Genomic DNA, 12,260 nt, shown 5'->3' on the forward strand with positions numbered 1-12,260 from the left:
GATTGGGATGGGCAGGGCACGTAGCGAGAATGGGAGACGACCGTACGGCAGCGCGTGTCATGAAGGGCAGCCCGATGGTAAGGCGACCTCTAGGTAGACCTAGACGTAGATGGGAGGACAACGTAAAAGCGGATCTAGTAGAAATAGGACGGGTGGGTGTCGATCGGAGAGGTGCATCTTGGGTGGGGTTGACACAAGATAGGGCAGCGTGGAAAGCTTGCGTAGATGAGGCGATGAACTTTCAAGTTCCAAATGCCATGTAAAAAAAAATAGTTATAATACATACAAATATAATTAAATCTATTGATCATACGATTTTTCGATGGCTAAATGTTTACTTTTTGAATTTATTAGATTATAGTATAATACGTACAAATGTTTATTTTATCATATTGAAAAAAAAAAAAGTTTAAATTTAAATTAAGTTTTCTTCCGTCAAATCTAAGAATATTTTACTTCAGTAAAATTTGTTCTATTACGTCTGTTATAACATAAGGCATACGTGCGTTCTGTTGATTCTAACTCTCTGTATTTATTTTTTGTTAATTAATACAGCTGCGACTAAAGAATCAATCAACTTTTATTTCATATTTTCTGTTTCTACATTAATAAACACATAGACTTTAATTTTAACGTAGAATTATTTAAGAGCTAAAATAATGTTACTCAATATAGAACACTCATATTTATGTGAATTAATATGGAATTATCCTAATGAGCAAAATTGTATTCTCGACATAGTTGTAAATGATGTAAAAATAAAGTATGCACTTTCTGAAAGACATACATCGCATCTAAGAAACCAACTAACCAAATCATTTTTTCCAAAATATAAACTAAAATGGCAAGATGTTTCTCGAAAGAAAGATGTTTTTAAATCGAAACACAAAGAATTTTTTGAAAATTCTTTTGTAATTCAGTTACTTGACGAAGCTTCAACGTCAAATAGAAATACTTCAACATCAAATATGAATAGTTCAATATCAATCATGAATAATGAAGCTTTAACATCATTTACTAGTAATACTTAACGTACTTCTGAAAAATTTTCTAATGTTCGTAATATAGGTCGACCTCATATAAATTATGACAAAGGATGTTCAAAAACAAAAAATAGACGAGCTCGTGAAATCTCTGTAAAGCATTCTAAAGAGGAGCTATCGTTGGCGCTAAAATTAAAAGAACAAACATCTTCAGCAGATAATACTACGGATACTATAGAAAATTTATTTAGTACGGAATATACAAATATTAGCGATGTTTATGGACTCAGATTTAACAAAATGAACATATGAGAAATTAAGGAACCACACTTACAATATGCATGGAAATAAATTATATCCACCTTATTCTGCAATCGTAGAAGCTAATAAAGCTTGTTACCCTGAGCATATCACTTGTTCTAATAGTGGAGCGAAAGTTCATTTTATATCTTTGCTAGAACATACTATAAAACGGATTCTAATGACTTGACACTGAAGTCAGTGCCACGGGGTCAGGGAGCCGCAGGATAGCTAATCCTGTCCCGACAGGGTAAAGGACTCGTGGTGGCGGTGGTTAGCCCGCATGCTGGGCAGAAAGTTTATCTTTCGATGTGCAGAGTCATGAGGGATTGGATGGGATCCCGCCGTCCATCCGAGCGGCCGGTTGACTTCCCACTTAATGTCACCAGGCATCGGTAGGTCATCGAATGTTAACGTGCATTCATTGATCGCGTTGGCCGAGCGTATCTCGGCCCCGCGCCCCATGGGGGGCCGTGTGGGGAAGCTCAATGCATAGCCCACACGTTAAATAATTGGATTAAATATAAAAGGACTCTCAATGAGAGATACGGGGCGCAGGCTGTACCATACGTTACCGTCAGCAGGCGGTACTCGTTCATTGGCAATTCCGGCGAGCTCCGCCACACGATGCGTTGTCACGTGGAGTCCTCCTCGTGAACCCGGATTTGGCGGAACATTTTTACTATTTCGGCCGTGAAGACGTATTGATGTAGTCGCCAGCGGGTGAGTATTGTGATGATCTCGCGCTGTAATTTACGCCCGATGAGGAGGAGTTCATTGAACAGCTGTGCGTCGAAGACAACCCGCAATTTATGTCCCATCACGGCGTGATGCGGGAGGTAATAACCTGCTGAGCCCACCATAGACTCTGGAATCCGCTCCATATGGCCCATTTCTTCGTATTCGCGCAGGAACTTGCGATACTCCTGGACGAGCTCTGGGTCAGCTGCGAGTTTACGCACCAGCGAGAGTAGGCAACTGACAGCGACGGCCCTGTAGTCTGGGAGAGTTGGTTCCGACTTGAAGGGAAGTCCGACGTAGCGCCCCTGCTGGTTCCGATAGTGCATGTCCCGAAACAGCCTCTCGCATTCCTCTTCTTCTTTAGTCAATACGAGCTGTGTAGGCACCTCCTCGATTTCCAATAAAAGTCACAGCTGATCCGAAAGAGTAAGTTGCGTGGCGAATGACTGCACTGATGTCGTTGCATTAGTCGTGCAGGCAGTAGAGGGCCCTGTAATGATCCAGCCCAGCTTGGTCTTCTGTACGATGGGCATCATAGGTGAACCTTGACGCAGTCCCTCCTGGATAAGAGCTGGGTAGAGATCCGCTCCGAGAATATAATCCACCGGGCCAGGGGTAGCGTAATCTGGGTCTGCTAGCTCTAATCCTCTCAGGTGCGCGAGGGGCTCGAAGCAGACAGCCTGCGGGGTAGGGTCTGTAGTGGACCTAAGAGCCAAGACAGCTGTGGATCTTGAGGTAATCGTCACCTGTCCGCCAACTCCCATTACTGATGTTTGTCAGGTTGATTTCTGCAGGCGGAAGGCTTGGACTACTTGCTCGGTCACAAAGGAGCCTTCAGAAGCTGGGTCGATGAGCGCTCGGAACCTCCCAGAGTGTCCAGTCTTGGACTGCAGTAGCACTCTTGCCGTGCCAATCAACGTGGGCCTCCGCAGGGCGGTGGAGTGCGAAGAGAGAGAGAGTTCTGCTTGCCTAGGGCAGGCTTTGGACCGGTGGGCAGAAACTTCCCCTGCGACGAAGGGCTGGCATGGGCTACATCTTGGTGTAGGACAATATGATGTTCCAGGTTGCAGTGTCTGCATCGGTTCTTGGAGGGACACAGGTTGTTGGGGTGCGCCTATCGGAGGCAATTAACACAGCCGCATATTGGCGACGACTTCCAGTCTCTTGGGGACCGTCTTCTGGAGGAACGAGGGGCAATTCCCCACATAGTGCTCACCTTGGCAGATCAGGTAGCCTGGATACTTTTGGGGAGGTTTTTTCGATGCACTACCACTGGCGACATGAGCATACACTGAGCGAGAGGATGCACTGGCAACTTTTGAATGATTGGAGGTCGCCTTGGGCCGTGGCTGGTTCCCGGTATCACTGCAGTGTGCAGTGTCCGACGACTTAATGCGGTTTTCCGGGAAGAAAAGCAACATGCTGTAGGTTGGGAACGTGCTGACTCCCTCCAGGGACACCTCCCAGTCCTCTCTGGTATCTGGATCCAAGTTGAAGACAATCAACTGCACAAGCCAGTCATCCCAGGTCTCTACGGGTCTGCCCAAGCTGCGCAGAGACCGAATACATTGGTTGGTAGTGTCTATCAGCCTCGTGAGTTCGTTGACAGATCTGGAGGCTGCAGCAGACATGCCCAATAGTCTGTTGAGCTGAACAGAAAGCCGTAGGCGCTTGTTGTCGTATCTGCAGTCCAGTGCTTGCCAGGCAACGTCAAAGTTGGCTCCGATCACCTGGAGGTTGCAGAGGCGTCGAGCAGCCTCCCCATCCAGGCATGATAACAGGTGCTGGAACTTCAAAACTGGAGTGAGGGTGGGCACGTCCTTAACCATTGAAGTAAAGATTTCCTTGAAGGATCCCCAGTCCTCCTGTCTTCCAGAGAACCTGAGCAGAGTAATATTAGGGAGTGAGCTGGCCGTGGTCGAGAATGCAGGTGAAGCCCCCTGGGTGTCGTTGACTGGGGCCGCTGGAGTGACCTGCAGTACGCCAATCAGGGCAGCCATCCGACTGGTCATCTGCATCTTGGCTTTGAGATACTCGTCCTCGATTGCTGAAAAATAGTCAGTGGTGAAATATTGATCATCTTTAAGGTCCTCCTACAGGACGTAAAGTAGCTGGTGTTTGTCGTAGAAGGTTCTCCAATAATTATCCAGCTGTTGGAGTCGGTGCCTTACGACTTCAACCGTGATATTGGCTTCTCCCACACGAGCTAGGTTCGCCAGAGCCTTGGAGATGGATCCCCCAGAAGCTAATTGACTACCCAGTAAGCTTGCCGCAGTCGATGACATCGCGAGCAAGAGTCAATCAAAGCAAGTACAGCAAGAAACTGGAGGCAGTAGCTGAAGCAGCCCGAAGCGATTAACTAATAGGATAAGCGGCAAGCGAGGGCGCAAAGCTAGCGGCAAGGCAAAGGAGGTGATACTTAGCCTCGTTCTGTGTGTGTCTCGCAGGTCCAACGACGTGCAGAGGCGACGGCGATTCTACCAGGAGTTCTAGCAGCAACAGGGGCCGACTTGGAGGTTAGGTGTACGCCTGGTCGTTGAGCAGACGAGCCGACTATGGTGGCACGAGCGGAGCGTGGCACGCGCGTTTACGTCGAGGGTTGAGTACCGACTCGACCGTCCAGGTGGCGCTTCGACAGCGTGGCGTTTGAATTTGAATCGGAGATCGTTGAACGCAATTACGCAACGACCCAGTGTCGCGTGATTTGAGAGGTCAAAGCTCGACCTTGAAAATTCGCTGATTTTGACAGCGAATTCTCAATCACGCTTCCCGCACTTGGCCTTGATTGCCAAGTATTTTGATGCGTTTTTCACACAACTTGTCACTTTTCACTCTTTTTTCGGCTTGTGTGTACGATTGTCCCGAACACCAGATTTCACCAGTCCGAGAAAAAAGAGCACCATTTACACGCGTTTTACACAGGTTTTATCGCCCGAAACTGTGTTTGCATTCCGGAAAGTCACTGAGTATTACACTACACTATTATCTTTTTCTTCTCCACGTGGCGAGCCCGATCCGGCTCGAAGGACCAATGTTTCGACCCGCGAATCCTGCACTTGTAAGATAATTGGATATTCGCAGTCGTGTTGAAATTTTGCTCGGCTTTGTCTCGGTTAACCGACGGGAACGTGGAGAGAGATGGGCAAAGCACTTTGTACACTGTCGTTTAAATTTAAACATAATTGGAGCCTTTATTGCTCAAAAGTGTGAGTACAGGTGTGAGTGTAAAGAAAAAAAACGCGGATCTTAATAAACAATTGAATTTTTGTAGATCGATGGTTCGGGAGTGTGTTGAGTGTGTGAAAAACGTGGTTCGCGACTCGAGATGGTGTACGCGGGCGAGCTTCTTCTCATGAGAGTAGCCGGAACCTGAAAGAAGAGCGAACCGGGGGTGCGCTCCGGTTTTAATCCTTTCTCGCGGTAGTGGAAGTGCCACTCTCCTCGCAAAACGTTTCGCGCACGTCCTCACGCTGTCCTGACGGTCACGCGGAGAACCTGCGCGAACTCGGAGCTACGCGTAAGTCGACGCGCCAAATTCAAACGGCCCGAACAAAAGTCAAGTTAATTATATTTAATCATAATGAAGCAAAAAAATTGTTTTGTTTAATCAAGGGCTTACTTAACTTAAAGTTAAGTTATATGTTGATCTATTAGAAACAACCCTCAAGATACTTCCTACGTAACTTGTCATTCTCTTTTTATTGTACTTATGGTGTTTATATCACGTTCTAATATATAGAAAAAAATTTTAGTTGTTCCCCAGAAAACAAAATGAAACGGGCATGGCAAGTTACGTAGTAAGTATCTTGAGAGTTGTTTCTAATAGATCAACATATAACTTAACTCTAAGTTAAGTAAGTCCTTGATTAAACAAAATATAACTTAACTCTAAGTTAAGTAAGTCCTTGATTAAACAAAACAATTTATTTGCTTTATAATGATTAAATATAATTAACTTGACTTTGTTTAATTGATCTCAGTACTTTTCATGATACGTGCACGAAGAAGGCCACTTTCCATGCATGTACGATGAATGGAAAATCGAGTTTTTCTTAGCAGCAGGAAAAAAACTACTCCCTTAGGAGGAAAAAACTTTTCCTCACAAGGAAGTACATTTTTGTGGAAAAAATTTTCAAAATTTCAAAATTTTTGAAAATTTTGAACTTTTAAAAATTTTTATAATTTTCATAATTTTCGAAACTTTTGACATTTTAAAAATGTTCATAATTTTCGAAATGTTTGAAATTTCAAAATTTTCATAATTTTCGAAATTTAAATAATTTTTATAATTTTTGAAATTTTAAAATTTTTTATAATTTTCGAAAATTTGGAAATTTTCGAAATATTTGAAATTTTTAAAATTTTCGAAATTTTTAAAATTTTTAAAATTTTCGCAATTTTTGAAATTTTTAAAATTTTAGAAATTTTTAATATTTTAAATACAAATTTGTTTTACTTTGAAAAGTCCTCGAATTTCCCATTTCTTTCATATGCATGATAAGTGGCCTATTCGTGCACTTATAATAAAAAGTACGGTGTGCCACAAGGGGGAGTGGCTTTTTTAGCGAGGGTGATGTTTTAAGCACGAGTGGGAGTCGAGGGCGCCGTAGGCGTATATTATAATTATATTATTAAATTGTATTATAATATTATTATATTATTAAATTTTATTATGTTATCTAATTGTAAGTCTAACTTTCCACATATTTTATTTGTCTACATTAACTTATAAAATTGTTATTTCAATAAAATTAAATATTTTAAATGTAAAAGTATGTACCATGAACAAAATGTAAGGGGCATGGCGAGTTACGTAGTAAGTATCTTGAGAGTTGTTTGTAATTGATTAATATATTACTCAAGTTCAAATTACCAATTATTTAACTGAGCCCTTAATTAAACATAATGATTTTTTGTTAGTCGTATTAATAATGAAATAATATGATTGTAAACTTGACTTTTTTCAATTTTCTCCCCTAGTTGTACAATATACTATTTATATCTGTAATTTTGTTGCAGAATATATCAAACTCGCCTAACCTTTTACTTTTTAAAAGTAAATTTTTTGTAGAGATCTGCTATACTCAGCCATTGTTATGTAAATCTAAATTCTTAAAACTAAGTATACTATGTGTTCACTTTCCGCAATTGCGAACTATAAAACTATTATTATATGGAATAATACGTCTTTATAATTTAATGGAAAATATTGATAATGCTTTAAACAATAGCGATGTGAATGAATTGAGGAAAATTATTGAATTGTCGCGCGGGAAGCCCCTTAGGCGTGGATTCCCGCTTGTTCTCGTTTTCGAAATTCGCAGAGGAGAGAGGTGTAGGAGAGAAATAAAAGAATTCGGTTGAGCGAAAACGAGTGTGTTTTTAATACGCTCAGAATGAGAGGGGAAAGCCGTCCGGCATAAAACCCCTCTCGAAAATGTTACAAGCTGCGGAATTAGAAGAAGTGTGGACTGTGTGTGTGTGTCGTGAACGTGTATGATTCTCAGAGAGAATCTCCACCTCGTTTCAGCGGTGCAGTTCCGCTGACTTAAGTCGGTAGCGCAGTTCTAGTTCTACGTTTCGACGCGCGCGCAACCACGTTCGCGGAACCGATCGCGAGCCGAATGCGGCCTGCAAGCAGTGATAGTGAGAAAAAGAGAGAAAATGAGAGAAACAAAGAAAGGACGAGAGATCCAGAGTGAGAGAGAGAGAGATTAGCGAAGCACCAGCACCAAAACACTCGGCGGACGTACGGACGAGATCGCAAAGTAAAAATGTCGCTCATTTCGTCGCTAGCTAAAGACAGCATGAGCTGTCAACTGCTTGGCGTCTTATCGAGAACTGACTCGGCGCTCGTCCGACCGCGCGCGACTCGAGGTCGACGGCGCTGTCGGGGATCGCAGCAAGTCGCGACGCCGCTTGCTCAACTCGAGCACGGGAGATGGCGCCACGGGTTCTACGTCGGCCTCGCGGAGTTCGCTCGACACCGTTTTCAAGGCGGGACTCTTCTCCTCGGGTCTCGACGGAACAATTATATTGGATGCTGACCAACTGATCCCATTATATATTTCTCATAAGAATAAAACATGTTTAAACGAAGCAGAAATCAAGAAAATGTATCATTTTGGAACCAAAGAGTATACAAAAATAGATATGGATCCACCTAAAACTTCTTGTGTTTCATGTGAAAGACTATTTCGCCAAAGAAAATTAGTACTCGTTGAAAGATATACAGCCAATATGAATATTATTGAGAAATTAATCGATATTAATATTGATCGACAATATGTGCGACGCTGTGCCTCCCAACACAGGTGCGCAACACTTGACGCCTCGTACGCGCCAAGATTTTTCGTTAATCTCGGGATTTACTGTAATCGCCGGCGTTTGGGAGAACGTGGAGGAAAGAAGGAGGAAGTAATCACACAATTTATAAACTTGTATTGCACGTATATTTATCCCAGCCCTTCCTTACAGCGTGGTGGCCGTAGCCGCCCACACACAATAGCCACGCAGGGCTCGCCGTCACACCTCTACTCTCATATACGCGCGCACGCCTCGAGTCTCTCGCCTCTGACGTTGCGCAGTCTGACCCGTCTGCGCTCTCTCTCTCCCGCTTCCGAATTTCGGCTCGGCGCGACCCGCTCGAGTAGCGATACGGCCGGCGCGCTCGTTCTCTCTCTCGCTCTCTCTCTCTCTCTCTCTCCCGCACGGATACTCGCGAGCACAGCGCGCGCTCACGGCAGCGTTGTCGGCCGAACCAACGCGGCCCCCCCCTCTCTACTCTCGAGCACGCACACACGTATCGGCGCGCTCACTAACAGCTCGCGCCGGCGGTCCCGGCCTGGCGAGGCCTAAACCGACGCCGGCGTAGCTATCGGTTGTCCCCTTCCTTCTCTACTCTCTCCCGCTCTTCTCGATGCTCGCGCGCACCGACTTTGCCGCGCGTTGGCAGCAAGCCCGACCTGCTGCTACCGAGCAGCGAGGACTTCTCGAACGCCCCGATGCTTCTCTCTCTCTCGCTCTCGCACACACACACTCTCCCGCGACCCTTCCACGCCACGCCGTTCTCCTCCCTTCCCGCTCTCGTGTACACCGGCCCGATGCCCCGCGTAGACGACGTCGAGGTGTACGCCCGCACCGTACACCGCTCTCTCGTCTCACTCACTCTTTCTCGGACACACTCGCGACTTTCTCTCTCTCTCTCTCTCTCGCTTCTCTCGGCGGCCTAATGGCTCGCACCGAGAGTATCCCGAGCAACCCAAGAATTCTTACCTGGTGTAGGAGAGACGAACACCAGTCTCTCGTCCCCCAGTGGAAGCCTCGCTAGCCCAGAAGGTGCTGGCTTCCCGTACTCTTTCTCGCTCGCTCTTCCTCTCTCTCTCTCTCTCTCTCTCTCTCTCTCTCTCTCTCTCTCTCTCTCTCTCTCTCTCTCTCTCTCTGCAGACAGGGGAATGAAGGCCTGGCTCCCGTTCCGGCTTCCTTCCTCTGGCTGAACGGCTGGATAGTCGTCTCCGGGGAGGGATCTCTTCCTCGGGGCGATGGTCCAGGTCGTGGCGCTGCTGCTCTCTATCTCTCACTCTCACTCTCTTCGTGATTCCCTCTCGCGTGCTCTCGTCACTTCGAAGTGTTATCGACAAGGCTCGGAAAGGAACTGCCGAGCCGCTCCGCCGCGCGCGCTCGGCGTCTCGCCGTCGTCCGTCGGGCCCGGCTGATAACGTAGCCCGATTGGCTGCGCGAGGCGCGAGACGTGCTAATTGGCTGCTCGTTTCGCGCCAGCTCGAACCGGCGAGCTCCCCCCTTGCGTACGTCGGCCAGCGAATTCCACGAATTCCCGGGACGTAGTTCGCGTCCGAGAAAACGCGGGCCTCGCTGGAACCGATCGTCTTTTCTTCCTCGCATCGAGTGAGGTTGCCGCGCAAACAGCAAAGCGCGATTTGCTCGGCTGCGACGTACAACGTCGCATATGATTACTGGGCAAAATTAAAGGCTATGATACTAATCCGTTAAATGTTAATCATAACATTTTTATTTTGATAAGGGGTAATCCGACGAAAGAAAAGATCATTTGGGAAAAAATGTAGATATTAAAAAGGTATGGAAAGCTTTACATTGGTTAAAAATTTAGAATCCTTCATACAAAGATATCGCAATACCGACTTGTTGACTAAAAAATTATCGGATATTTTAGATGAATTAAAATTAGTATACAAAGATACAACAAAAAATGATTTCGAAAATGAATCTGAGACTCAACAAAAATCAGATACACAGCACGAAGATGATACTGAAAAAATAAGCCATTTAAATGCGCTATTAACTCAAAAATTACAATCAGATTTATTTTATGAACAATATACAATTTATCCTTTATATGCTAAGAAAATTAACGAAACTAATACGAAACTGTATCAAATGTTGACAGTTTTTGCGCCGGCTTTAGACTATCGTACACAAGATATAGATTTGAAATGCTTTCCTGATCTTTTTCCTTATGAAGTGCATGGTCAATATGATGAAAATTGATCTGTAAATTTAAGAGAATTTGATTTTATTAAATCTAGTTTAACTTCCAAACACCCACAATTTAGATTAAACATACAATATTTTTTTTATTTGTTATTTAATAATAATTTTCGGCAAATTAATGCAGGAATTTTTCATAAATTAAATGTTGTTAACCCGCGTTTTAAATATATGGTAAAAGATCTTATAGATCATTAGGTAAAATGGATTCAAATGTCGAAACTATTTTTGCTCGTTTAAGGGGGACCGAAGCATTTTGGAAAAAAATTAGAAACAATTTAGAATGCATGATGAATGAATTCGGACCAGTGACATTTTTTGTAACTTTGAATCCTGGTGAATGGATGTGGTCATTAATGGCTGAATATATACGAGAAGTAAATTATTGGGGAAATGATACAAGATCTATAAGTGAGCTTATAGTAGCTCATCCTGTATCATCTGCTAGATATATCCGTAATAAATTCGAAGCAATGTTAGCTTACTCTCTTCTGCTCATCCAATCGGTAAAGTAATTCATTATTATTATGCTTGTGAATATCAAGGTAGGGGTTCGCCGCATTATCATTGTTTGTTTTGGATTCAGGATGCGCCTGTTTACGGTAAAGCGTCTAATGAAGAGGTTCAATAGTTTATTTTGAAACATATTACTTGTAGAATACCTGATAAACGGGTTTCTCCGAAACTTTATAGACGTGTCATGGCATATAAATAACATAAACATAATAATTATTGTATGCGCAGTAAAAAAAACTAAAACGGGTTTGAAAAAGGTCTGCCGTTTTGGATTTCCCAGACCAATTACACAAAAATTAATATTAAGAAATGTATCAGTAGCATTGGCTAACAGAAGAAAGTTGAAAAATAAAAGTAGATTTTACGATTTACCGAGAAACTTAGAAGAACAAAATATAAATGATTATATGCCTGCATTGTTGATACTTTGGGAAGGAAATAATGATGCACAGTTCATTTGTGAATCGTCTTATTTTTTGACAAAGTAAGTATCCAGTTATGGAACTAAATTATTACTGTTTTAACATTAGAGAGATACTACTGAGTTAAAAGGTGATAGTAATAACTACACGAATGCTTTATTGGAAAAACAAAATCAACTTGCTGAGGCAATGAAGTATCACGATAAATATGAAATGATACGAGAAGCTATAGACAAAATGAATGAACTAGTAGAGAATCAATTATTATTAGAAACTTAGGAAAATAACAAGTGTAATCCCGATAATTTTCCCAAATACTGTGTTCCAATTGAAGAAGCTATGAAAGATTTCCAAGATATTGCAGAGAAAGCAATAATGAGTGTAACAGAAATTGAAAATTCTGTATTGAAATTTAATGAAGATAAGTAAAACATTTTCACGAAAGTTACTTCTGTTATGCAGTCTGACGAAAAAGTTTTAAGAATTTACGTAAGTGGACACGGCGGCACTGGGAAAAGTTTTCTAATAAAAACTATGGTTTCTTGGAACAAATTTTACTGTGGCAAAGAAACGGCTGTTACAGCGCCCGCTGGCATCGCAGCTTACAGTATTTCAGGTTTGACTATACACAGATAATTGAATTTACCAGTTATAAGCAAGGCGATATAGCTAAATATAAAGAATTATCATCTTTAACTCTTAAGAAAATAAGGCAAAGTTTAAAAAATGTTAATTTAATTATTTATTATTGATGAAATATCAATGGTATCGA

The 12,260-nt window shown here is 42.9% G+C and overlaps 1 protein-coding gene across 9 annotated transcripts in view; it reads right to left on the reverse strand.

Moving 5' to 3' along the window:
- The window catches only part of LOC103317573 (gonadotropin-releasing hormone receptor), a 449,011-nt gene that overhangs the window by 203,544 nt on the left and 233,207 nt on the right, over positions 1-12,260 (reverse strand). For 7 of the 9 annotated variants that reach the window (XM_031927021.2, XM_031927020.2, XM_031927022.2 and 4 more), the window contains one exon: positions 10,432-10,551. The exons of the other annotated variants lie outside the window; for them this stretch is intronic. In XM_031927021.2, coding sequence (XP_031782881.1) covers positions 10,432-10,551 — 120 coding nt within the window. The remainder of the gene's footprint in view (positions 1-10,431; positions 10,552-12,260) is intronic. 9 annotated transcript variants of the gene reach the window in all.

Source organism: Nasonia vitripennis (genome assembly GCF_009193385.2).
Source record: "Nasonia vitripennis strain AsymCx chromosome 3 unlocalized genomic scaffold, Nvit_psr_1.1 chr3_random0009, whole genome shotgun sequence".
Lineage (NCBI taxonomy): Eukaryota > Metazoa > Arthropoda > Insecta > Hymenoptera > Pteromalidae > Nasonia > Nasonia vitripennis.